Source organism: Giraffa tippelskirchi, chromosome 4 (genome assembly GCF_054371585.1).
Source record: "Giraffa tippelskirchi isolate mGirTip1 chromosome 4, T2T-mGirTip1v1.2.pri, whole genome shotgun sequence".
NCBI classification, from domain to species: domain Eukaryota; kingdom Metazoa; phylum Chordata; class Mammalia; order Artiodactyla; family Giraffidae; genus Giraffa; species Giraffa tippelskirchi.
Window position 1 is genome coordinate 206,291,170 of NC_137278.1, and position 27,276 is coordinate 206,318,445.

Below are 27,276 nucleotides of genomic sequence, written 5' to 3' on the forward strand. Positions count from 1 at the left end.
ATGGGGTCGCAGAGACAGACATGACTGAAGTGACTTAGCACACGTGTAATCTTTTGGAAGCCCCATCGGCCTTGGCACACTCACCTTGGAGCAATGATTTGAGAGAGAAACAATCTTTTACTTTATTTAAATGACTTTATTTTGGGGTCTTTTTGTTACAGTAGCTTCTCAAGCACCTTAGCCAATATATCATGTGGGATAATAAATGCCCTCTTGGGACTTCCCTGGTGGCCCAGTGGTTAAGAACCCACCTTGCAATGCAGGGCACTCGGGTTTGATCCCTGGTTGGGGAACTAAGATCCCATATGCCTTGGAGCAACTAAGCCCGTGTACCACAGCTAGAGAGTCTGTGTGCTGCAGAGAAAGATCCCACATGACACAACGAAGACATCTAGTGTTGCAACTAAGACCTGATGCAGCCAAACAAATAAATAAACATCTTGTAAAAAAAAAATTAAAAAATAAGTGCCCTCCTGATTTCAGCCACCTGAGTTGTTTCTAGCAGCCAGGGCCTCCTCTCTGATCTTTCTCTCCTTGGAAGTTGGTGGGGGCTGGTGCTGAGTTCCAGTTTTTGTTGATGGTGGACTATATCTGCAAGGACTGTCTTCCTGTTTGAGGTTGTCTCCTCCCAACATCCCACCGAGTTTAGTCTCACCTACCACCTTTCCCTCCTGCTCCTGCTCCCAGTCCAGGGAAGGGGATGACCTCCCCGACCCCTACTGCGGAGCGTAGATTGCACTTGAGTCCTTGGTCCGTTGTCAGGTCCTAAAGGCCTGTCCGGCCCTGTCCACCTTACAGCAGACTTCCCAGCATGCCTTGCACTGGCTGGTCCGCTTTAGGACAAACAGAGATTTAGGAACAAGTGAACCATGAAACCAGACTTCCAGGAATAGAGTCCTAAATTATCCCCCATCTTCTTTCTCGGATAGAGGACATTCCAATTTAATGTTTAAACAAGAAGTTGAATATTGATACAGCGGCAAGGGGGAATTATTCCCCTACCCCAGAGCTGCTGGAAATGCTACCTCCTTGCTTGCGTGTGACTGGTCAGCTTGGAGGGTTCATTAAATAATTGACAGGAAACCTGCCAGGGGCCCCTGCTGGACCACACACTGCCCCAGTGGAGGGATGGGACCTCATCTCCCCAGAAAAAAATATCTGTAAAAACACTAGCCAGAAACAAACAACAGGATTCCTAGGATCTGATTACTGTCGCCAGGGCAGCCTTCCACGGGAGCCCCCTCTCCTTTCCTTCTCCTTTCCGAGAATTTAGGACCGAATGCCCAACAAATGTTCCGACAGGATCAGTGGACTGACGCTGCCAGGCATCAGGCGATGGTGAACTTGGGATGGGGCAGAAGGAAGCAGAAGGTCTCTCTGGAATCTAGTCCAAGCCCAGCGGCCCAGGAAGGGCTCTGGACTGGGGGTGTTGCACCCAGAGGTGATGAGGAGGGCAAGCTCTCACCTCAGGCTGTACTATTAAAGTAAAATCTACTCATTTTCAAAAGATTTTAAAAGACAGGTGAGATGATGCTGTGGTTGGAGAACTACCTCTTACATTCATTGTTGTAATCAAAACATCACCTGCTCTTGATTATCCCTAGAGCCAGGGACCTCACCTCCTGACCAGGCTGCCCACGATCTTCTACTGGCAGAATCCAGAGGCCTCTAAGCTCCTTTGCCTTGGCTGCCAAAGAGCAGCCTGCTGAGCCCAAGTTCCTGACAGTATCCCCAGTCCTCTGTCCTACGGGGAGGGCTTCTCCAGCCTGCTGGAAGGCCCAGCTCTCACAGGAAGCCTCCTTCCTCAACACAAACCAGCTGGGGCCTCACCCTGCGAGATTTTCCTCTGGCCCATCCCTGGGGCTGCCAGCATGGCACTGCAGTCTCTCCAAGATTCTCAGTCAGACAGCCAGCATGAGCCAGGAGGGACCCCACAGGCCTCTCACCTCCCTCCCTGGGGTTCCTCTAACCTAGGAGGCACATGCCCAGGTGGTGGGTTCCTCATCTGGCTCAGTTCAGGCCAGAACAGAATCAGGCTGATTATGGGGTGAAGGTGGGAGTGCTGGGGGGACCCAACAGAGGCTGTTTGAACCTTGATAAATGAGGTGGGAAGGCAGGCTCCCTCCCTTGCCCACCGCAGTCACTCTCCGGCACCCAGGCCGTGAACCTGCCCAGCGGCCAAGTCCCCGGGCCCCTGTGACCAAGGCAGGCCGTGTGCACTCAGGGAAGTCACCACCACCACCCGTCCAGATGCCTGCCCTCAGCTGCAGGGTGGGGCTCACAAGAGTGGTACGAATGAATGCATTTCAGTCACCAGAAAGTGCTGGATGTGGGTGAGTCACTTTATTGTGTTTACTGGGGGCAGGGTAGGGGGTGTTTTCTTTAAAATGCTTTTCCTGAGCCAAAAGGACTCCAGGCCCCTTGCCCCTGAGTGGGCAGCTGGACTGTGTCACTCCTGCAACGTCTCTGGGAGGAAGGACGGGGTGGGCAGGCAGGGCCTTCCCCAAAGAGCTCCCCAGGCAACTCTGCCGGCCGCAGCTCCCCACCCCCCGACCCCAGAAAAAGAAACCCAAACCCCACCCCTTGGGCTCCTGATGCTGAGTTTGCTGCCCCGCCCCCCCACCAGCTGCCTCCTCCTCCTCCTTCCTACCTGCTTCTCCGTTCTCCCCTCGGTGCTCCCCCCTCCAACCCCCGACTTCGTGGGCACTTCAGCCAGCCTGCTGCCCCACAAGGTGCTTCCATATTTGCCGGGCTTGCCCGTTGTGAGCAAGACCCAGGGTGCTCAACAGCCCACTCCAGCTCATTCTGTCTAGAGATGCTTCCCCCACCACTGGTCGTCTCAACCCTGTGACGGTGCGCGGGCCCAGGGGGTGGCCCACCAGAGCAGGCCCCAGGGGCCGCAGCGTGCCCTCCAGTAACAGCTCTCTGGCCAACCGTTCCCCGTCTTCCCCATCACCTGTCCCAGACCCCAGGGCTGCAGCAGCCCAGCCTCCCGGTTTCCCGCCCTCCCATCTCACCTCCCCTAGGAAGGCAGTGGGCCCCAGAGCCTCTCTCTGTGATGTGCAGGGAGGTGAGCCAGCAGGCCCCCTCACAAGTACATCTTCATGGCCTCGTGCGTCGTGGGGCAGTAGCGGGCGTGGAGCTGAGCCAGCAGGGCCCTGGACGTGGCCTCGAAGCGCGTGCCCTGGCTCTTCTTGTTCCACACATGGACAGCATAGGTGGCATTGAGCAGCTGGGCCAGCTCCTGGGGGCTGATGTCTTCGAAGTACTTCTTCCAGTTCTGCCAGGGGATGGGATAGAAGGCCTCGGGGGGCAGGGTGGTGACGCCGCGGCAGGCGTGGCTCTCGCTCAGGCTGCGGATGGAGCACCACTTCTTGAAGACCCGCGTGAGCAGCTGCGGGCCCTGGTGGCCCCAGATCCAGCCGTTGTAGTGGGCCACGAAGTCGCGCATGCACTGGGCCATGAACTCATGGTGCCGCTCGAAGGCCAGGAAGGCGCCGTTGAGGACATAGCGGGACTGGGTGCCCAGCGCATTGGTCAGGTTCCTCAGGTCCTTGAGGACGATGAAGTCCGTGTCCAGGTAGATGCCGCCGAACTTCCACAGCAGCGCGATCCTGGAGGCGTCCGAGAGAACCGGCAGCAGGTAGGGCTCCCAGCGCCGCTGCACAACCGCGTACCAGGCGGCCAGGGGCGTGTCCTGGAACAGCTCCCCCAGGTCCAGGGGGCGCATCTGGATGTTGGGGAAGCAGCCCAGGAGCGAGAGGCCCAGGTGCCGCGGGCGGGAGGCGTTCCCGCTAGGCAGTCCCTTCATCAGGACCACCACCGGGGACTCGGGGTGCGCCCTGGCGGCTGACTCCACGGAGCACATGAACAGGAAGTTGGGGTTCGTCCGGTCAGAAGTCTCCAGGAAGAAGATGTTGCCTGGAGGTGGGGTGCCGGAGGGCGGGGAGGTTGGGGGGACCACTTGGGGGCAGGGGACGTCCACAGGCAGGTTAGAGAGTTGTCGGCCCCCGGGCTCTCCCACGACGTGCCAGTAGACCAAGACGGAGACGAAGAAGGTGAACTTGAAGCCGATGATGAACAGGGTGTAGACCCGCTGCCTCGGGGTGCCCCGGAGCAGCCGCAGCAGGCAGTCAGGGGGCGCGGACGTCATCTCCCCAGATGTCAGGAGCCTCCAGCAGGAATCGGCTGGTCTGTAAGGGACGAGCACCACACTCAGGCAGCCTGCTGGCTTCCCCAGTCCAAGAAGAACACTGCCCACAAACAACGGCACAGCTGATGCTGGCTTTCAGACCCCACGGGCCGGCCAGGTGCTGAGGGACCCCTCTCTCACCTCAGCTGTAAAGTGGGAGTGGCAGGCCATGGACTGAGATCTGGGCAGAGGCCCTTCCACTCTGTGACATACCGGTGAGCTCCCCAAGGGCTGGGCCAGTGCCACCCACAAGGTGAGGCCAACATGGGCCCAGGAAAGGGTCTGGCCTCTCTGCAAGGTCTGTCTACTTTGAACTGCCAGCCTGGCAGCCTGTGATGTGAGGCCCAATGCAGGCATCTCTCAGCCCCATTCGGTTCCACCAGCCGGACCTGCAGCTGATCTAAGAGGAAGGGCTGCCCACAACCACAGGGACTTTCAGCAGGAGGCCTGAGGGGCTGGGTGCTGGCATGCAAGCTCACTCAGAAGCAGGACGGGCCGACTCCAGGCATGTGGGCATGCTTGCTGGGTCCCCAAGCCCTTGGGGTGGACATGACAGAGTCTCCTGGGCCCTGGCTTCCCCAGCCCTTGCCTGGAGGGAGAGAGACAGGAAGGTTGTGTTATATGAGCTGTCACTATGTCACCTGACTAGCACCGCTGCCCTCAGACCCTCACTCTTTCTTGATGCCCAGGCTGTGGCTGGCTGGCAGCAGGAATATTCCTGGGTACTGGCTGGGAGGAACAAGAGAGGCTTGTGGTGGGACAATGTGAATCCTGGGACACACGGGACCTGTGTCTGCCTGAACCAGCTACAGGATGGTCATACTGGAGCAAGGTTATATTCATTCACTCGGCGAGTACTGACTGCCCACCATGCACATGTCAGGGGGCCTTCTCAGCATTTCAAACATATTAATTCATTAAACACAGCCACCCTGTGGGGCGGGAATCATCCTCCTTTTACATGGTGAGGAAACTGAGGCACAGAGAAGTCCAGGAACTCATGCAGAGTCCTCTGGTTGGCAAGTAGTGGGCAGGGGGTTTGAACCCAGGCCACCAGGCTCCAGGCCTGTGCTCTCACCACTGCACCATCCTGCCCTGCAGAGAGATGGCGCAACCGTGTGAATGTGCTGGTGCTTGGGGACTCGGTACACGTCGACCTGGACAGTACTCTGAACAGAATCTTGGCCAGCGTTTACTGTCCTGAATCCACATCCATCTGGGCCTCAGTAATGCCAGTTGCATAGTTTCCACTTTAGAGGCCAGGAAGCTTGGGTGCAAGTGGGCAAGGCACTGGGTGCAGCCTGGGGACCTGGGGGAGACAGAGTCAACCCTTCCCCAGGACAGAGGGGTCTTGTGGTCACAGCGGGGTCCCAGGAGGCTGTGACTCGTCCAGTGGGGCCCGTCCCTCCCCAAGGCTGAGGTCGGGAACCGTGGCCACGGCATGGACTGGAAACTGACCAGCCTGGGCAGCCCATGGCAGCGAGGTGGGGAACCGGGCAGCCTGGCCGGCCTCCTGGAGACACGCCCTGGGTCAGCAGCCAGCCTTCTCTGCCAGCAGGAACTGGGTCCTTCCCCACGCTCTCCATGCCTGCAAATCCATCTGCAAAAGATGGCGAGAGACAGAGTAAGGGTGGTGCCCAGCCACACGGGCCGGGCAGGCTGGGCCCGCGGCTCACTTGTTCATTTGGTCCTCCACTCACTTGACCCCTGGGGGAACATGCTGGGGAGAAGAGAAGAGTTAGGTGCAGCTCTACCCTGCAGGAATGCTTGGCTTCAAGGGGAGACCACGTGGAGAGAGGCAATCAACCCGAGGATGGCGGAACTGGAGCCAAGGGGCCAGCGGAGCGGGAGCAGGCGGCTTCCTGGAGAAGGTGACACTTGATGAGAAGGGAGTCAGCCATGAGCGCAGAGGGGAGCAGAGGGGACCTGCACACCTCTCTCTCCCCAGGGCCCAGCTCAGGATCAGGTCCACAGTAGTCACACAGGAAAACGGACTCACAGCCTGATTCACTCCCTCAACAGCCAGGAGAGAAAAGAAAGAAAGTGAAGTCACTCAGTCGTGTCCGACTTTTGCGACCCCATGGACTGTAAGCTACCATGGTCCTCCATCCACGGGATTTTCCAGGCAACAGCCAGGGGGACGATTTAAAAACGCAAGTCTGGCCAGGCTGCTCCTCTGCTCAGACGATGAGTGAGGTGGGAGGCCCAGTTCATGAGCGGCGGCACGTGCCCCCACCCTGACCTCACACCGGCTTCTCTCCCTATCACCACCTGGCTTCCCGGTTCTTCCTCAAGCCCATCCCGCTACACTGCCGTCTCAGAGCCTCCGCACCTGCTGTTCCTGCAGATGTTCACACAGCAGCTCCTTCATCTTCCCACGTCCTTCCCACCCCGCCGGCCCCTCCCCAGGTTCCCCACCACCCCATAGGCTCCTCCTCTAGTCTATTCTCCCTAGTACTTATTCTAATATACTGTACCTTTCTGTGCTTGTCCATTTTGGTTATTTATTTGGAACATAACCCCTAGGAGGACAGGTATTTTCTGGTGTAGGTTTATTTTTTTTAGTGTTTAGAATAGTGCCTAGGTCTTGGTATGTAATAAATAAATACTGAGTAAGTGAGTGACTCGGCGTGTGGGTGTGTACCTACGTAAAGGAGCAAGCGAGTGAATGAAGGGCCAATCAATGAGTGATCAGTGAATGAATGAATCAGCATATGAATGAGTCAGCAAATCAACAAGTGAGGAAATAGTGAGCACACGAGGGGAGGAATCTGAGGGGTCAGAGAGAGCTGCCTGGGACCCCCCAGCCAGGTTGTGAGTGGCAGAGCCGTTGATGTCAACCCATAACCTTGTGTTCCCCAGGCGCTGGTTTTCCCCTACAGGGAGAGAGGCTATTTCGGTCCTGAGTATTTTTAATCCTCTGTGAACTAAACTGCTGAGTACACACGGACCGGCAGCGGATGGAGAGAGGCTGGGGCTGGGTGGGGGCCTGGAGGGGCCTGGTTCTCCCATGGTGTGTGTTTTCAGGGTGGGGATAGGAGCCTGTCGAGGAGGCAGGATGTGCTGGCCATGGCTGAGGGAGCCAGACACGAGCAGCAGCACCGTATTTGGTGCCGGAGCCCAAGACCCGGGAATAGAAACCGTTTATGACGCGAAGCTGGCCACAGCCCAGTAGCCATGTGACCTCAGGCCCAAAGCACTCTCCAGTCCCCGGGAGGGCCTCACAGCCCGTCCTGGCCTTTGTCAGTCCGGCCTGGTGCATTCCTGCCACCTCCTCCTGTCTCCCGGCCACCACTTCCAGCCCTGCCCCGGGGAGATATTCCCTGTTAGCACCTAACTGCGGTGGTAATGTCCCAGCTCTAAGTCCTTCTGCGGCTCTCCATCATCAAGACCCCTGTGATCCAGCTCAGGGAGGAAGGAAGGGTAGGAAGTGCAGGGCTGGAGGAGACAGAGGGCTAAAGGTCTGACCAGTCCCCTTCTGAGTTGGCCCTTGGCACCGGCTCCGTGGCTCCCACCTCAGGAGCATGGCATCGAGGGCATCGAGCTCACGTGTCTAGAAAAGGCTCCCGGACCTGGCACTCATCACCCCCCACCTCGGCCTACACCCATAGGGAGGGTTTAGGGAGGGTCCAGCCCATGGCAGAGAAAAGGGTTATAAGTCACGTGTAACTGGGGTCCCCAGGGGAGACAGGGTGACCATCTGCTGGTCTGGGTTGTCCAGAATCCATTCCCACTTCTAATAACTGCACCCCGATTTCCCTTGGGGAACCGCCCCTGCCCCACAGACTCCACTCCCAACTCTGGGGGTGAGCACAGGATTCAGGTCTGGGTACTGGCTGTGCTGTGCTCCTCAGCCATAGTCTCTGCTCTCAGAGCCCAGGAGGTGCCATGGATGCTGGTGGCCTGCTCGTCAGGGGAGGATGAGGACAAGACCCGGTAAATGCGGGACAGGAGCTCTCTGGCACTTACTGGGTTTAGGAGCCACCAACTGTCCCAAACTAGAGACGACTTGCCCAGCCCCTCACATAAGAGGGGGAGAAATGGAGGCTTAGTGATGCCCAGTTCCACGCAGAGAATCATAGTCGAGACGGGACTAGAACTCAGCTCTCACACCAGCCCACATGCAACTAGATGTCAGGGTTGTAATTTCTCCATTGTTTCCCTCCCACGGGCCCTGGGAGCCGGGACCCAGCTCTGGACTCAGCAGATGCAAGCGACTACCTGTCCTCCACTTCTGTGACTGTCACTTAATTAAAAAAAAATGATCTAAAAAAATTTTTATAATTTTTTGTTGGCCTTGCCACATGGCCTGTGGGATCTTAGTTCCCCAACCAGTGATTGGACCCGAGCCACCTGCAGTGGAAGTGCGGAGTCTTACCATTGGACTGCCAGGGAAGCCCCCCTTCTTTTTATTAATTTATCTTATTCATTTCTTTATTTGGCAGTGCTGGGATCGGTTACAGGACATGGGGTCTTTGATCTTCATTGTGGCCTGTGAGCTCTAGCTCTGTGACCAGGGATCAAACCTGGGCCCCCTGCATTGGGAGTGTGGAGTCTTAGCCACTGGACCACCAGGGAAGTCCCCGACAGGTCACCTAAGACGGGGGGCCTCAGTTTCCTCACCTGTGGGAGGGGAGTGCAGAGGCTGCCCTGGGTACCACATGCATCTCTACCTGCACGTGGCCCTTGTTGGCTCTGCTATCAGTTGGGGGCAGCGTAGGGTTTGGAAACCAACGCCTGTGGGCAGATATGCATAGGAAGGATGGAGGAGGCAGTGGCAGAGGGTCCTTCTCCTTCCTGGAGACCCCCAGGACTGCAGAGGTAGCAGCTGGTGGAACCTTGTTCTCTGAGGTGGAGGGTGGACCCTGACCAGAGAGGAGAGAAGAGCCTTGAAGCAAAGGATGGCACCTTCCAAAGATTTCTCAATCAACCAATCGGCAATCCATCGATGCCTCAACGCCACTTGCCTCTTCCTCTCTTCCTACTTTCTGTCCCCGGCCCCTCTCTCGGTCCCTCCTACACCTCCCTCTCCCCTGCTGCCCCACACGGTCTGTCTCTCTCTCCATCTCTCTCCCTCTCAACCAACCCTGGGGTGCCTTTGTTGGTCCCTGATCCCATGATACTGCACTGGGGCAGGGGTCCAATGGGAGGACACAGAGAGAGACAGGGGCCAAAGGCCAGGTTGACAGCAGTCAAAGGACCTGGATAGGCAGCTGCCTCCCTTTGCCACAAGGAAGCTCTTCCCCAAGCTAGGGACCCAAAGACCCCAGTTGGCACCTGTGCCCCATATCAAGTCAAAAACACAGGGATTCGTTAAGTACCGGGAGACTTAGGGCTGGGGACCTGGCGGAGGTGGGGGTGCCATGGGTGACAGAAGAGATAGGGGAGTACTTCCCTTGTGGTCCAGGGGTTAAGACTCTGCCCTTCCACTGCAGGGGGTTTGGGTTCCATCTCTGGTAGGGGAACAAGATCCCACATAACAAAAAGGCACGGCCAAAATACAAATAAATAAGATAAAACAGTTAAATAAAAAAAGAAGAGATCAGAGAGTCAATTGCATCCTTCTGCTTGAGGAGGATGCATCTCATGGGGGTCAGGAGGCCCTGACCGGCCTCGGCTGGGGTCAATGTGTTTCTCAGTTCAGCCTGATCCCCAGTGAGGGCTGCAGGATTACTCCAGCTCACCCCGGCACTTGCTCCCCTGTTTAAACTTCAGAAAACATAAGTGACTTGAAGGGGCCATGCTAGTGGCACTGGGGCTGGAGGGTGCTTGCAGGTCTGCCCAGCCCCCCTCAATTTGCTGTGACTTTAGGCAACTCCCTTTCCTTCGTTGGGCCTCAGATTCCTTCTGCACCACGAGGAAGGAAGAGCCGGACTAACCGGAAGTTCTACCGTGGGAACACAGGGCCCGTGCTGATCCACCTCCTTGATAAGTTAATGGCTGAGCAGATACGGAGGCTATACACTGAGGGATCCCGGGGCAGGTCACCCAGCCAGGAAATGGAGTATAGAATTCAAACGCAGGTCCCTGCTGACAGCTTCTGTTCCGCCACTGATCGGCTCTGTGACCTTGGGCCTGTGCCTGCCCCTGTGCCCTTTACATTCATAAAACTGAGGAGGGTGGGCTTTAGGTCTTAGAATTCAGACCCTCCTCGGTGTGAAAAATCAATATCTCCAGCTTCCAAACCCTACCTGAAGGATCTGCTGTCCAGTTCTCCCATGGACACCACCTCCACTCTTTCAGGGCATAAATGATTTCTACTCAAGAAGTAAGACTGACGGATACTAAAAGGCAGTGATCCTTGTACAAGTGGCTGTTTTCAGAGCCGAGGTTACAAAATGTTCCACCTCCAAAGCCTGTAAGTTGTTCCGAGGACAGAAATTCCTGAAGCCAGAATCTAGCAGGCAGTGGCTTGCTCTTGGGGGGTTACGACAGACAGAAAAATAGGAGGAGGAGACCTCTGTTTCCAAGAGGAACAAGGCATATTCTTAGTTCTGAGTCTCCCCTCTTCTACTGATGTCAGACTGAGCAATGAGGGAGAGGAAAAGAATAAACCACAAGCTACAGCATCAGGGAAAGAAACCAGGAGCAGGAAAAACTCATAAACTCCAAGTCACGTGTAAGTGTCGCACAAGGCACCTGAGACCAGCAGATACGGCAGTGGGGGCGGGGAAGAGCAGTGGGTACCCGGGGTACCCAGTAGTGCGAGATCACAGCAATCACCACTTCTAAAAGGAAGACGAGGGGCTGCCCGTGGGTCCAGTAGTTAAGACTCTGTGCTTCCAATGTAGGGGGCATGGGTGGGATCTCTGGTTGGGGAACTAAGATCCCCCATGCCGTGTGGTGTGGGCAAAAAATAAACGAACTGCAAAAAGGAAGATGAATAAGACAGGAGCCAAGGGCTTAATGAGCCAGGAGGGTTCAAGGTTGGAGGCGGTGGCCTCTTGAATCAGGTTGTGTTCTGAGAGACAACAGAAGAGAAGTTGCAGAGGAAGGCTGTATATTAAAGGAACAATCCATTCCTGTATAAACAGAGGAGTCTTTCAGTAGAGAAATCTAGAGAACGATCCTGGCCTGTATCCCAATTTCCATCAAAACCTCCTGTTGGTTGCTGGTCCAGGAAAATTCTGCTAATTCAAATAGAGGAAAAAAAATTGTTAAAGGCATAAACACAATATCCACCCAAAGATGCTGCATGAATGAAGAGGGAAAGGAACACTGGTGTTCCCTTATGTAAAAAGATGAGGCACTATAAAAATATCGCCACAAAACAAACAAAAATTCAAATCCAAAATGGCAGCATGAATGGAAAACAATTAAAATAAAAAACCTTGAGAAAAAAGTAATTCCTGCTTGAGGGAAGACCAGAAAGCAGAAATACAAGAACTGGAGAAGATCTTGAAAAAAGATAAGAGGACAACAAGTGAGAACTGATAGACCTCAGGAAAGAACTAGAAGAAAAAGACAAAAACATTTCAGAAATGAAAACCAAACTACAAGAGACACAGGGAGAGCAGACACAAAGTACAGTAAGAGGTACAGAGATTAAAATGAGAAAAGGGAACAAAACCAAATAGAAATAAAGAGATGAAAGAATTCAAGAAGATGGAGAAAAGATGTAAAGGAGATCCAACAGGTGCATAACTAGGGTTTCTAAAGAAGAAGATGAAAACAGTGGACCAGAATAAATATTTAAAATTATAATTTAGGAAAACTTTTCTGAAATAAGGGAAGATTTCATTTCGTGAATTGAAAAGGTACCCCATGTAGTACTGGAGATCAGTGACCTAGAATGGTAAGTCCCAAGACATTTTCTAGTAAAATGAATGAACTTTATAAAGACACAAAAATAAATCTTTGGGTAGCTACCCGTGGCTCAGATGGTAAAGAACCTGCCTGCAATACCGGAGACCCAGGTTTGATCCCTGGGTGGGGAAGATCCCCTGGAGGAGGGAATGGCTACCCACTCCAGTATTCTTGCCTGGAGAATCCCATGGACAGAGGATCCTATCGGGCTACAGTCTGTAGGGTCACAAAGAATCAGACACGACTGAGCGACTGAACATGCACACAGAAAGACCTATGAAGGAAACAGAGTCAGGCTTGTATCAGATTTTTCAGCAGACACTCAGCGACAGATAGTGGAGCAACACCTACAGGATCCTCAGGGAAAGAAAGGGTGAGCCGAGTGTCAATACATGTCATCCCTTGGAACCCATGCAGGCAAGTGGTTCCAGGACTCCCACAGCCACCAAAATCCACAGATACTCAAGTCCGTGACAGAAAACGGTGTAGTATTTGCTAAGCTAGACACATTACCGAAATTCCTTAAATCATCTCTAGATTATTTATAACACCCAATATAAAGTAAAAAGTGAACGTGTTAGTTGCTCAGTAATGTAAATGCTACATTAATAGTTGCAAGTGTGCAGCACATTCAGGTTTTCCTTTTTGGAATGTTCTGGAATTTTTTTCCTTTTAATATTTTAGACCCACAATTGGTTGAATCTGTGGATGTGCAACCCAGAGATTTGGAGAGTTGAGTGTATAGCCAAGCTGTCCTTTCAATATAAAGGTTACACACCGCGTTTCAAAATATAAGGACTTGGGCAATAATGTATTATGAGGCATAAGTACAGCCAACCAAATGGTGACTGTACGAACTTTAGTAACAGGACTGAGTATATTTAACTTCGGCTCCTCTCCATCCACCAAAAAGGTAGGAATAAGGATGACAGGATGGAACGACAATGGTACCTAGCCAGACAGTGTAAAAATGTAAACAAAAATTGGTAGGACAGGCAAAAAGAAGGTGGAAAGGAGAATAAGCTCAGTCGTTGCCTCGTCTCTCATTGCTAGGGGCTAAAAACTAAAGTGGTAAAAGTTTGAGCACATTTAAAGTGCAAAGGTGATACAAAGGATAATAGTGCAAAGGATAATACTGCCCAATGTTATTGCATCTAATAAGATGCATCATCATGTTATATACCACTAAAAAATAAAAACACTGCCAATTAAGCAAAGCCACTCTGCTTTCTTATTATGTAGGATTTTTCTTTTGCAAGAATTTTTTAAGTTAGATTTTTAAATCACCTATCACATCTGTGTATACATAGGATGGAAGGAAGGAAGGAAGGAATGGTATGAAGGAAAGAATTCCATAGGAAGGAATATAAGTGAAATAAATTTAGTAAAGTGTTCCTGAAATTTCACCACAAGTAAAACCTGATTCTTGTGAATGATTTCCCCTCAGTGTCACTGATGTCTGTGTTTCCCTACATGGCAGCATCAAGTCCAGTTTACATCATTGAACTTGAATGTGTGAGGATTTTGGTAGCGTGGATACTAAGGGACAACCATGTAGTAATTAATCTTTGGCTCACACTCTCCATCAACTGTGGGTGGCACAGCACTTCTTCAAAGAGTGCTTCACTTTTGCCTCGCGGCTTTTTCTGAGCTGTGGACGTCTCTTCAGGCTGTCATCTCACTGCACGAGCAGGAAGCGGCAACTGTCAGGAATACTGCCTGACGGAGAGCTTGCGGAAGCACCGGATGGAAACAGCGTGCGCCTTACTCAGTACAGTATAAGCTGAAATGAGTAGTGACTAGAGAAAGCGGAGGAGGCAGGAGAAACAAGTTCAATGTATTGTTGTTCACAGAAGAGAAACAATAGACACTGTCTAAAGAAAGAAGGAACTGAGAGTATTATGTGAAGGATAAATATTAAAAAAAAATGTAGCCACTGGAACAAAAATACAAGCTTTCCCAAACATCAGAAAGATTGTTGTTTTTTGTTTTGGGTTCTTTGCTTGTTTGTTTTCATCAGAATATAGCCCTCCCAGGGGCTTCCCCGGTGGTCCAGTGGCTAAGACTCTGTGCTCTCAAGGCTGGGGGCATGGGTTCAGTCCCTGGTTAGGGAACTAGATCCCACATGCTGCAACTAAGGATCTCTCGTGCTTGCAACAGCCAAACAAGTAAAAAGATATGCGTATATATTATATATAAAAAAGAATGCAGCCCTCCCACAAGCACAAAGGCATACATACATATATACTCAGCAAGACCGGAAAGATCATAGACATTAGCCACGTCAATAAATATAAAGAGATTTAACTTATCTATACAAAGGAAAAGATTTTTTTTAGTTTACATCACAAGCAAATTGCAACTCTATCTTGTATTTGAGAGACATACATCAAAAAAGTGATTTAGAAGGTTAGAAGTAAAAGAATGAGCAAAGGTTTAAAGACATACAAACAAAAACAAAGCTGAAGCCATTATCTTAGTACCTGACAATGGGAATTAAAGCCAGGCATCACTAAATGAGCCAAAGAAAGGCCATTTATAATGTCAAGTGGTATAATTCACAAGGCGTCAAAAACACTGCAGCAATTTTCAGGAAGAAGAAATTACAGGGATGTCAGGATAAACAGATGGCAACACACTAATAACAGACTTTAATTTACCTTTCTGAGTCCAAGAAACAAGTAGATCAAACACAAAATAATTCAGAAGATCTACAAAACAATCAAAAAGTACTACTCTATATCAAATTCTTGATCCTAATAATAGATAATTCACTTTCTTTTCAAAAGCAGATGGAACGTTTATGAAAATTGAAAACCTCAACAAAACCCATAAACATAAAAAATACATTTTATAAATACAAAGCAGTATGACTAGAAATTAATGTAAAAGTTAGGAAATTTTTTTAAAAACAAAACCTCTCTCTTGGACAATTCTTGAGTCAAAAGGGAAGTACAAAAGGGATTTGTGGCATTTCTAGAAAACAACCTTATCAAAATACCAAGAATCTGAATCTACAAGACACAGCTGCAGATTTATCAGAAGAATGTTTATAGCCTCCAATACATGTGACAAGTAAAACAGGACCGATAAGAAGAAAGAAAGCAGCAGGCGAAAAATGGTAGAAAAAGAACCTAAACATTTTCTTAAAATGTTAGAAAATAAACAAGAAGACTAAGGAAAGAAAAATTACAGTAGAAAAAAGTCAAGAAGCAGACAAGCAGTAGAACTAAGACATAAGGCCAAAAGGCTGGCTGTTTGGAAAAAATTCAGTGAAATATATAAATCACCATTAAGCTAATTAACAAAACAAGAGAATGAGGAGATGAGTGAGCACCCAGTGCAAACTAAGTCATGCCAAACGGGAAAGGAACCAAAGAAGCAGAGGAAAACTTTTTTTTTAATCATAAGATAGTACTTTGAAAATAACATTTGAAACCTGAAAAAAATAATTTCTAGACAAATGTAATAAATCAAGACTGTTACCAGAACAGTCAGTCTAGACAGGCCAACTTTTACATAAGAAATAGAATTATATCAGATCATTAAGAAACAAAAGCAACAAGACATTTTTAGAGAGGAATTTTACAAATTTACATAACATCTCAGCGTTTTTAAAGGTGTTAAATAGCAAAATATAAGAAGGAACACTTTAAAAATTTAAGTATGATGGTTTAGTCACTAAGTCATATTGGACTCTTGCAATCCCATGGACTGTAGCCCACCAGGCTCCCCCGTCCATGGGATTTTCCAGGCAAGAATACTGGAGTCCATTGTCACTTCCTTCTCCAGGGTACCTTCCTGACCCAGGGATCGAATCCAGGTCTCCTGCGTTGCAAGCAGATGGATTCTTTACTGACTGAGCCACCAGAGACGTCTAAGTTAAGTATAAAGAATTTAAATTAGCATAATATAGACATCAAAACCTGACAAAGATTGCACAAGAAAAAGCAAATAGAATGCAGCAGCCAACAAAAGAATGAAAAATCAAAACCATGTGAGTTGGGACTTCCTAGGTGGTCCAGTGGCTAAGACTCCACGTTCTCGATGCAGGGGGCCCCGGGTCAATCCCTGGTCAGGGAACTAGATCCCACATGCCATAACAAAACAAAACAAAACCAAGTGGGCTTTATTCTTATGATGCAAGGATGGTTCAATATTAGGATGTCTTTAATATAATTCACCATATTCATAGATCTAAGGAGAAAAACTATACTATTATATCCAGTAATGCTAAAGTAATTTGACAACATTTCCAACACTCTTTCTGGATAAATTAGGAATCAGTGGATACTTCCTTAACAAAATTATGTATATCAACATCAAAGCCAAGAGCCAGCTTCATATAGGATTGTGAACACTCAGCTTCATACATGAGGGAACTCTTGCTGAAGATAGGAAAAGGACAAAGTGTCCAGCACCCTCACAGGCACTGGAGGTATTCATCAAAGCAACTCGGCAAGAGAAAGAAATTAGAGCTATAAAAACTGAATGAAAGTGAAAGTTGCTCAGTCGTGTCCGACTCTTTGCCACCCCATGGACTGTAGCCCGCCAGGCTCCTCCGTCCATGGAATATACTCCAGGCAAGAATACTAGAGTGAGTTGCCATTCCCTTCTCCAAGAGATCTTCCCGACCCAGGGATCAAACCTGGGTCTCCGACATTGCAGGCAGATTCTTTACCGTCTGAGCCACCAGTAAAGCTATGATACAAACAGGGGGCAAAAAAAAAAAAAACCCAAACCCCAAATATAAAAAGCTAAAATTACTGCTGTTTTTATATGATACTACTATATATCTAGAAAAGTCAAGAGAAGCTGTTGAAAAACTCCTACTAATAAAGAAATACCATAAGGTGATAGGAAACAGACAGACACATACACAAATATAAAAAAACAGCTAGAAGCAGAAGATATAAAGAAGACTCCTACTTACAACCACCACCACAATACTTAGGGTTAAACTTAATAAAAGATGTTCAACATTCATGTGAACAACAATTTAAAGCCACGATCAAAACAAAGTACACTTGGACAAGTGAAAACGTGCACGACGTTTTTGGATAGAAGATTCAGCTTTTTAAAGATGTCGATTTTCTCTTAGCCAATGTATAAACTGCACTCGGTTCTGCAGTTCAACAAACTGATTCTATAGTTTGTCTAGAAAAATAAGCAAGGGACTTCCCTGGTGGTACAGGGGTAAAGAATCTGCCTGCTCATGTAGGGGACAGAGGTTCAGTCCCTGGTCTGGGAAGATCACATCCCACAGGGCAGCTAAGCCCGTGAGCCACCACTGCTGAAGCCCATGTACCTAGAGCCTGTGCTCTGCAACAAGAGAAGCCACTGCAATGGGAAGCCTGAGCATCACAACTAGAGAGTAGCCCCCACTCGCTGCAACTAGAGAATTGAAGACTCAGCACAGCCAAATAAAGAAATAAAATAAAACACAATTCAAAAAAGAAAAATAAGCAAGAACCTACAGGGAAACTCTGAGGAAAGGAACATGTGAAGAAGGACTGGTCTTTTAGAGATTGAAACATGAAGCACCAATAATTAAAATAACCTAGTTTTTGCATATAAACAGGGCAAGAAACAAATCACAGAAAGAGCATGGTATTTGCATACCCAACACAGGCAGCACCTCCCAATGTGCGAGTAAAAAGGGATCTTTTAACACGGCTGTTGGGCAAGCAAGGAAGACAGTAGGGAAAAAGAACCAGATGAGTTGATATCTCAGGATATGCCCAGGATAAATCCCAAAGGTAAAATAATAAATGTTTCAGACAAAACACTAGTGAATTCCTTAATAAACTTAGAGTTGGGAAGGTTTTCTTAATTATGCATGAAATCTAGAAGTCATGAAAAGAAAAAATTTCCCTGCAACCTTTTGCCAAAAACCGGGAAAGTAAAAAACACAAGTGATATCTTGGGATGGCTTTTGTTTCTCTCAGATCCCAGAGGTCTCATTTTTCTAACCTAGAAAGTGATCCCACAAATCAAGGAGAAAAAATGAACGATCCAAAAGAAAATGAGCCAAGGTCACATCACACACACATACACACACTGATGCTTAAACAGATAAGCAAGATGGGGGAGCTTTTTGTAAGTAAGAAAAATGCAGGTCAAAACAGTCAGATAGCATCTCTCACCCATCAGATTTGCAAGAATCTAAAACTTCAACAACACATCCTTCAGGCAAGGCTCTGAGGAAATGGGCACCCATACAGTGCTGGTAGAGGTGGAGGGCAAGTGATCAACATCTATCAAAATTACACATTCATGTACCCTTTCGCCTCGCAGTCCCACTCTGAATTTATCCTACAGATAAGTGATATTTGTACCAGTCACAGGTTTGTTTGCAACTGCAAAGGATTAGAAACAACCCAAGGTCTTCCTTGAAGGGACTGGTTAAACACACAGTGACACTGATATCTTGGAAAACAATGTCCGCTCCCAGGGAGCCAGGAACAAGGTCACTCTGACTCATCGCCTAGTCCCACAAGGCCAGCACAGACCCTAGCACATCAAAGGTGCTTAATACATATTTTCTGAAAGAGTGAATGGATGATCCCTAAACTGCCCAGAAAGCCAGGATCAAATGAGCAACTAATCTAGGCGAGCAGCATCTGCAAATCTGTAAACCCTGAGCCCGTGCAGAGAACAACTGTCAGAATGTGTAACTGATGTGTCCCGCCTAACCATCTAAGGGCATAAAATATGGTCGCATGCCATGTCCCTTCATATTCAAGTACCTGAGTATGCACCTGTCCCAGCAGAGAAAGGTGACCTTCCCAACACTACAAGGCTAGCACCTGGGGTGGGGGGGAGGGGTCAAGGGGGTGGCACCAGGATCTGCTCTCAGGTCTGTCTGCACCGGAAAGTCTCAGAGGCTTTTTTCTTCCCTGAGGCCATCTAGGGGGGGTGGCCAAGGTCACTCTGCAGTACAGCCTGGGCTCCGCTCTCAGGAGCAGGGTGAAGTCACCTTCTGCTCATGCAGGGAGTGATAACTCACCACGGATCTGGACACCCAGACATCTGCTCTTAGCGACCCTGGACTGGGAGGGCCGGGGTGGGGGTGCAGAATGGTTATGGATGGCTTCTCTTGAAAAGCTGACATGTGTGCAGAGGCCAGAAGGAGATGAGGCACCAGCTGGATGGATTTCAGGGGAAAGTGTGTCCAGGGAAGAAAGTCAGTGAGTGCGAAGGCTCTGAGACATGTGTGCCTGAGGAACTGACCATGGAGTCACCAAAATACCAGGAGAGGCCAGAGAGATAAAGGGGAGACTGGGCTGGGGTGGGAAGGAGCTTGAGGGCCACCGGGAGGACTTGACAGCTGATTGGCAGGGGGTGCCATTGGGCAATTTTGAGGAGGAAAGGGTTATAGCGTGACTTTTTGGGGGGTCACCCTGTGTGGCTTGTGGAATCCTAGTTCTCCACCTCGGCAGTGAGAGCCCCAAATCCTAACCACTGGACTGCCAGGGAATTCCCTAGTGTGACTTATGTCTTAAAGAAATCTTTAAGATCTGGCTGCTTTTTGAGGCTAAATCACAGGGGATGTGCAGCAACAGGAATGTGTTACAGGGCTATTGTGATGATCCGGGGAGAGGGAAGTGGAGACAGGGAGGTAGGGGCACAGCTCCGCCAAACAGATTTCCCCTCTACCCCTCCTTCCCAGCTCAGCTCTCTCCATCTCTCTGTCCCTATCCTGGGACCCGCCACCCCAGCCTCCTCCTGCTGCAGCCCCACACAAGCCCGCAGACCCCACAGTGCTGGGGTCCTGCAAGCTCTGCCTCCCCAGCCCTGCCTGCTCTGGGCACATGACCTCCAGACTAACCGAGCTGACGTCTGCCCTATTGCTCAAGCCACCAGGCTCTGGGAATTCCAGGTTTCTGCAACGCACTCTTTCCTCTTCCCAAAACATCCCTCCATGTTCCCCTGCCCAGGAACTTCCTGAGCAGAAAAGGTATGAAGGAAGTTTGCCATCTGTCCAGAACACACTGCCTATCAGGCACCCTACTGAACACCACGCGTCCTGGGTCTCATGTCCACCGCGGTGGCCCCTCTTGCAAATGAAAAACTAAAGTGCAGAGCAAAGGGGCTGCTGGGCTAGTGAAGGTGGGAGGCAGGATCAGTACCACCCGGGCATGTGTGCCCCCAAGTCTCAGACCTTCCTTCCTCCGTCTCTCCTGATCTAGGAAGCCGCCCAGATGTTGGTGCAACTCTTACTGTGGCCTGTGGGCTGGGTCCCCATTTCTGCACACATTCACACCAGGAGGAGCTCGTGGCTACCTTCCAAAGGAGTGTGAACAGCTCTCACACCAAACCCTGTGCTCCCCCACAGCCCAGACCCCTGGCAGACCTTCAGAGCCCCCGAATGAGTCCTATGGGGAACCACTGGGGTGAATTTGGTCTTGGAGTGAACTGGGATTGCAGGAAAGTGGGCACCAAGCCAGACGCTGCCCACTCAGCCTGATATTAAATCAGGGAGGGCTGGCATACAGCAGGTGCATGATAAGTGCGTGATGACTGACAGTGGTGAGGGATACAGGATAGCCATCCCACTATATCCTCAGTGCCTTTAAAAACGATGATTAAAGACTTGCAAGAAAAACCAGCTCTTCTCTATTGCTCAAGGCACCAGGCTCTGGGATCACCAAGTTTCTGAAACAAGCTCTTCCTTCTTCCCCAAACGTCCCTCCACCTTCCCGACCTGGCAACCTCTCAATCATTGTAGGGAAGATGAGCTGCCATTTGCCAAGAATCCATCAAAATACTGTTATGGTTTTCTTCAGACCTTTGAGTATTGCCTCTGAGTTTCCACAGCGCATATACACAGACACTTAGCCAACAGTGGGATCATGGTTGGTGGGGCTCCCAGTTTTTCTAGAGGGATGTGTGTGTGTGTGTGTGTGTGTGCATACATGGGGGGCAGGGGAGGGGACGTCCAGTCACCACTCTCAGTGAACACCTCTTGTTTTGGTCTTTATCTTGAAGGTTTGAGGTGAGGGTATGTGACACGTCAGCATTTTGGCATATGCTTTCCAGTCCTTTTCTGCCGCCTCCACTCACACAGAGCAGTGTTTACACAGGCTGTGTCCAGGAGGCGCACAAGTGATCCTTAACCACACTGTTCTATACCTTGTTTTATTTTTCACTTAAAAATATGCGGGGCCCCTGTCTCCTAAAACCAGGTGGTGGCAGTTACATAACCAGACCCATTTCCTAAAACTCATCAGACTGAACACATGCAACAGGGTGTAAATTCTACCTGAATTAAACTCTTTGGAAATACATGCCGTGACTCTGTTATGTCAGGATACATAGCTTCATGCCCTACCTCTCCAGGGTAACCCATCTTGACTGCTGGAGGGGCGTCCCCTTGTAGCTCAGCTGGTAAAGAATCCACCTGCCATGCGGGAGACCTGGGTTCCATCCCTGGGTTGGGAAGATCCCCTGGAGAAGAGAAAGGCTCCCCACTCCAGTAATCTGGCCTGGAGAATTCCATGGACTGTATAGTCCATGGGGTCGCACAGAGTCAGACTCAACTGAGTGACTTTCACTTTTCACTTTGACTGCTGGAAATGTGGCTTCTATCTTTTTGCTTTTATAGACAACACTGTGATATCTTAGCAGTTAAATCTCTCAACACATCCTTAAGTACTTCTGCAGGACCCTTCCTAGAAATGAACTGCTTAGGTCAAAGGAAATGCAAATCTGTTCTTTGATACAGGTCATCACTGGTCTCAAGAATTTAAAAAGTCCAAGTTCTCTCCAGCGGCAGGGCTGGTCCTCCTTCCCATCCTCTCATCTGGAAGAGAGATGGGTGTGGCTGAGTTAGCATTTATTAAAAGCTCCCCGTCAGGAATGGAGCTATGTGGTTTAATAATAACAACAGTGTATATTTCCTGAGGGCTTACCTTGCACAGCTACTGGTTAGAGTGGTTTTTCTTTCAGTAACTCGTTTAATCTTCCCAAAAGCTGCGTGAAGCAGGTCCTCTTATTATCAATTAGAGTTTAAGAGTTGGAAACTAAGGCCCAGTTGAGATTCAAACACCCTCTGCCAGGTGAAATAACTCTGTCTGTAGCCCAGTCCCATTCAGCTGGGACTGCGCTGTAGCCAGGGGCTCAGATCTTGCTGTGGTCAAGAAGAGGTGGCTGACTCTCTGTTCCTCATCTGTAAAATGGGACTGACAGCTCCAGAGGGCTGCTGCTGCTGCTAAGTCACTTCAGTCGTGTCCGACTCTGTGTGACCCCACAGACAGCAGCCCACCAGGCTCCTCTATCCCTGGGATTCTCCAGGCAAGAATACTGGAGTGGGTTGCCATTTCCTTCTCCACAAGAGGGCTGAGAGGGTCAGTAAAAAAAAGATCAAGTTAACAAAGCCCCTGGAATCAGGTGGGGGCTTGACCAACGGAAAGAAAAGTGAAAGTGTCAGTCATGTCTGACTCTTTGCGACCTCACAGACTGTAGCCACCAGGCTCCTCTGCCCACGTAATTCTTCAGGCAAGGATACTAGAGTGGGTTGCCATTCCCTTTTCCAGGGGATCTTCCGGACACAGGGACCAAACCCGGGTCTCCTGCACTGAAGGTGGATTCTTTCCTGTCTGAGCCAGAAGCCCGCCCTCAAATCAGGGGATTGCCTTGGAAGCTGCTGGAAAAAAGCGATTGATGACTACAGACAGACAGTTGGGGTGGGGTTGGAAGGGTGTCTCTGGGCCCCATATCTGTATCTGGGACAATGGCGTCTGCACTTTCAAATCAAGCTGTTCATGAAGCGTAAGGACCACTTTTCTGTTTTACTTTCACGTTTACCCAGCAACTCAGACTTTGCACAAATGTGACATCCAGAAGGCCCTGCTGCCCCTGCAGCACTTGGTTCCTGGGGGGTGAGAGGAGAGTGTGCGGGCACTGCCCAGAATGGAAGGGGCCCTCCTAGTTCCTGTGGCCAGCTCTGCGGAGCTGAAAGCTCCTGGCCCCACTGGGGTCTGTCCAGAGGGAAGACAAACAGAGGCAGGCAGGAGAGGAAGGGATGCTCACTCACTAAGCCCTAGACACAGGAAGATGAGTACTGTTTCCCGCTAGCTACTAGAGATGGAGGCTCAGAGGGGACTCTCAAGAGCGAGCAGTGAATGCAGGGGGAACTCCCAAAAGGCACTTCCCCTCCCTCCAGAGTCTGTTGATGGGGGTGATAACACCTCCTACCTCCCCAGGAAACAAGGAGGATTCAAGGGAAATGAGGCTGGCAAACAGCACAGGGCGCTGGGGGCCTCAGGTCCAGAACCCGCTGATGATGCTTTTTTTACTTTCTTCTCTGGGAAGATCAAAGCCGATTCATAAGATGCCCTCCCAGCCCTTTCCTCACACCTCCTGTCCTCAGAGGGCCCCCCTCTGGACCAGTTCCAGCTCTATCCCGCCTCCAGCATCCTCTGGGACTTCATCTGTCGACCTGCCCCTCCCTCTTCAGGGACTTCAGCCACTCCCTCGCCTGGCTCTTTCCTATCAGCTTATAAATGCAGCCAAGTCTCCCTTATCCAAAAGCACAGATACAGTAAAATTAAAATTTAAAACGTGCTGCTCAAATACACACAGCATCAGCGCAAAAATAGTAATAGCCTAGTCATAACCTGGGAGAAGATCTTTGCCACCAAGAGACCAAACAAGGGGCAAGCGTCTCACTGATGAACTCAAACAAGTGAATAAGAAACACCCAAAGATACTAGATGTTCATGCTCTTTGACTCCAGTAATTTCATTTCCAGGAAATAACAGGAAATGCATGCTCACAGCCTAAGGAAGTACACAATGGCACAGTTCCTCTGGAGAGCCAGCTGATGCTACAGCGACTACCAGGTAATTCCCTCTCCAGAAAAAAATATCTGGCAATGCATAAATTTATCTATGAACTCAATGTAACACTATCTAAAAGAGCCAAATATTAAAAAAAACACCCAACAAAACCTAAATGTCAAATGAAACTCATTAACTAAATATGATGTCACAATATCTAAGCACTGAAAAACATAAAAAAAGAATTTGAGAAAGATGAGGAATTTGCAATGTTTGTATAAACAAGATATCCAAATATGTTGTTGTTGTTGTTTAGTTGCTCAGTCGTGTCTGATTCTTTGCAACCCTGTGGGCTGCTGCCCACCAGGCTCCTCTGTCTGTGGAATTTCCCAGGCAAGAGTACTGGAGTGGGTTGCCATTTCCTTCTCCAGGGGATCTTCCTGACCTAGGGATGGAGCCTAAGTCCCCTGTATTGTCAAGCGGGTTCTTTATCACTGAGCTACCAGGGAAGCCCATTCAAATCCGTACCAATGTGGTTTTTAAAAACCCTGGTAAATTTTAACAACAGTTATCTCCAAGTGATAACTGGTGGCTCAGACAGTCATTTGATCCCTGGGTTGGGAAGATCTACTGGACGAGGGCACGGCAACCTACTCCAGTATTCTTGCCTGGAGAATCCCCATGGACAGAGGAGCCTGGTGGGCTATGGTTCATGGGGTCACAGAGATGGACATGACTGTGACTAAGCACAGCTCATCTCCAAGTGATGCAAATATGGAATTTTACCCCCTACTTTCAGTTCATTCATTCAAGCAAAAGGCAGTAAACACCTACTATGTCAGACTGGGTGCTAGGCTTCTGGCAAGGTTCCTCTCTCCAGGAGCTTCCAATCTGGAGAGGAGGAGGAAGGCAACAGAATGCAGGGCAGGTCAGTCAACAGGAGGTAAGGGCACACCTAAGAGCTACCTGGCTGGGAGAAAGTGTGTTCCAGAGAGCGCAGTAATGAGCACAGCTCGGGTGGCCAGGTTGAAGGTGGAACCATCCCCACCAGGAGGCGTAGCAGCTGGTTGGGTAGGTTGGGGTGGGGAAGAGCTGTTTTCACAGATTAAGCTCCCCTTTCCTCATCCACCCTTCTTCCCATCTTGTTACAAAACTCCCAGGGCAGCCACCCTGTCTCACTCTGCCCTAGTACCAACTCAGACCCACAGGAAAGAGCATTCTCTGCAGCCCTGGGTCCCTGAAGAGCCGGACCTCCATGGCCCCATGGAAGGGGCTGATGGGGGCCAACCTGATGATGTGGTGTGTCACAACTTCCAGAAGTCACCTTCCCGAGGCAGCTCAGCTAATAAAGAATCAGCCTGCAATGCAGGAGACCCCGGTTCAATTCCTGGGTCGGGAAGTTCCTCTGGAGAAGTATTCTTGTCTGGAGAATCCCCATGGACAGAGGAGCCTGGCGGGCTACAGTCCATGGGGGTGGCAAAGAGTCGGACACGGCTGAGCAACTAAGCACAAGTCACTTTGAAAGATGCTGCCAACCCTCGCACACAGCAGGAGCAAGTCCACTAGCCTAGGCAGCTATAGGGCTTCAACGGGTACAAGGAAGCAAAACAAAATGTTAAAGAATTTCCACTTCGGTGTTTGTCCTCTAATGTGGAGTGGCCACAGCGGACGAGCAGGGACAGGCACCAGGGCACTGGAAACAGATTTGGAAGGAAAAGGAGCAACTGAGAAGGTTCCATCTGGACTCTCCTTTTTATTTTTTGTTTGGGCCTGATTTGGCTACCAGGCTCTTTGGCTGTGAGAACAGGGATGCGAGCAGGAGGGGACAGTCACGGCCAGCCTGGGCCCTGCTTTGTCCCTCTGGGAAGGGTGATTCCTCCATCTTCGGGAGGTGGTAACAAAGGAGGAGTCCTTGGGTAGCTGGGGTGGGGGTCGAGGGGGCGCCAGAGGGGTAGCACCCCAGGTGCCCCGGGGAGTTTGATGGAGGTGGGCACAAAGCGATTCCAGAGACCCCCAAAGGGCCACAACGGAGCCGCCGTTCACTCCGTATTTGGCGGAGACCAAAAAGATGTCCTCCAGAGAGAGGGCCGCGAGGTCAGGGGAGGTGGCTGCTAACCCTCTCAGAGCTGGAGGCTCGGCTGCGTCTGGCCGGGAGGTGGGAACCTCTGCCTCGCACGAGTCAGAAGCGTAAACTGAGGCCAGGGGACTCGGATAGTGCCAAGGGGCGTGGACCGAGACTGTACATCCCCGGAAAGAGCCTCTGCCAGCGCACCACAGCTCCCGCTGGGACTCGACGGTTCCCATCTGGAGGAGAGAAGCACGCTAGAAAGAGGGGGTGGTCTGGGGATTCCGACCCCCGAGACGGAGCGTTTAGACCCTGCTCTCCTCATTTCCCAGTTACGACCCGGGCGGTCCCTCCACCTAGAGAGAACCCTTTCCCCCCTCGGCGTCCAGGGGGACACCTCCCATCCCCCGGCAGTCTCCCCCGCAGCCGGCCGCTCCCCCGGACCCGTCTCCCCAGCGGCGCCCCTCGGGGCCAGGGGCGATCGCGACCGGCGGTGAGGCCTCCGGGACTTTGTCGCGCCCCCAGGCACAGCGGCGCGGCTCGCCCAAGGGCGCAACATGGGCCGGGGGAGCCTGCCCTCGGACCCGGGCGTCTCGCCCCCACGGCCGCTCTGCTCCTGCCGCGGGGACCCCCGCCCAGGCGGCGCTGCCCGGAGGGCGCCCGGGCGGGGCGCGCCCTCCCTTCTCTGGCTGGGCTCCCTGCCCAGCCGCCGCGCTCAACTTTGGGTGCCTCTGGGGCGGAGGCGGCGGTCGGGAACCAGCGCGCACAGTTGGTGCGCACGCGAGCGACCCTCCCGAACAGGTGGTCCAGGCGGGCGGCGGCCGAGCCCTCTACAGCCCCTACCCCTTCCTTCTCTCGGAGCGCGCCTCCCCGCCCGGGCCCGGGGCGCCCCCTGGTCTGTGCCCCGGAGCCCGGCCATTCGTACCTCTGGCTCCTGGGACTCCGGGCGGCGGACAACGCGGCCCCGCGGGCCGGCCGGGCGGCAGGCAGGCAGCAGGCGGCTGACGGGCAGGGCGGGGAGACAGGCGGGCGGAGCGCCGCTTCTCAGTCCCGAGGCGGGGTCAGCGCCGCTCCGCCCCGCTCCGCCCCGAGGGGGTCCCGCGAGTCCGCACCGCTCCCAGCGCCCGGTGCTGGACCCCCGTCAGCCCGCGGGCTCACAGGTACGGAGCACTCCCAGAGGTACTGCTCCTGCTGCTAGTGATTCCAGACCTATTCTTTGAGTTACAAGGTCCCGGGTTACACAGGGGTTTTGAGTCTTGCCAAAGAGCATGGGCAGAGGGCCGTGGAGGGCCCAAGGTAGAGAGTTCTTTTGACCCAGTTAAGGCCTTCAGGGCACACACAGCCGTCTGGGTTCTTTCATCAAATCTTCTTCCCTAGGACAGGGTTCTTCTCCTATTCCTGGCTGGATAGGGGAATTTCCCATGATGCTT

The 27,276-nt window shown here is 51.1% G+C and overlaps 1 protein-coding gene across 4 annotated transcripts; it reads right to left on the reverse strand.

Annotated features, from left to right (window-relative positions):
• Window positions 1-115: 115 nt before the first annotated feature.
• Window positions 116-27,021, reverse strand: A4GALT (alpha 1,4-galactosyltransferase (P1PK blood group)). 4 transcript variants are annotated; one of them, XM_081587840.1, is made up of 5 exons: window positions 26,772-26,808; window positions 5,947-6,054; window positions 5,651-5,792; window positions 4,672-4,781; window positions 116-4,193 (listed from the first exon to the last, which is right to left on the reverse strand). In XM_081587840.1, the coding sequence occupies exons 4-5, from the start codon at window positions 4,707-4,709 to the stop codon at window positions 3,089-3,091; spliced, it is 1,143 nt and encodes a 380-aa protein (XP_081443966.1). In that variant the 5' UTR covers window positions 4,710-4,781; window positions 5,651-5,792; window positions 5,947-6,054; window positions 26,772-26,808; the 3' UTR covers window positions 116-3,088. The 4 variants fall into 4 exon arrangements, 3 of the variants coding, with proteins under 3 accessions (XP_081443966.1, XP_081443965.1, XP_081443967.1); XR_014081601.1 differs by lacking the exons at window positions 4,672-4,781; window positions 5,947-6,054 and having other exon boundaries at window positions 116-1,759; window positions 2,590-4,193; window positions 26,772-26,861; XM_081587839.1 differs by lacking the exon at window positions 5,947-6,054 and having other exon boundaries at window positions 26,772-26,884.
• Window positions 27,022-27,276: the final 255 nt, after the last annotated feature.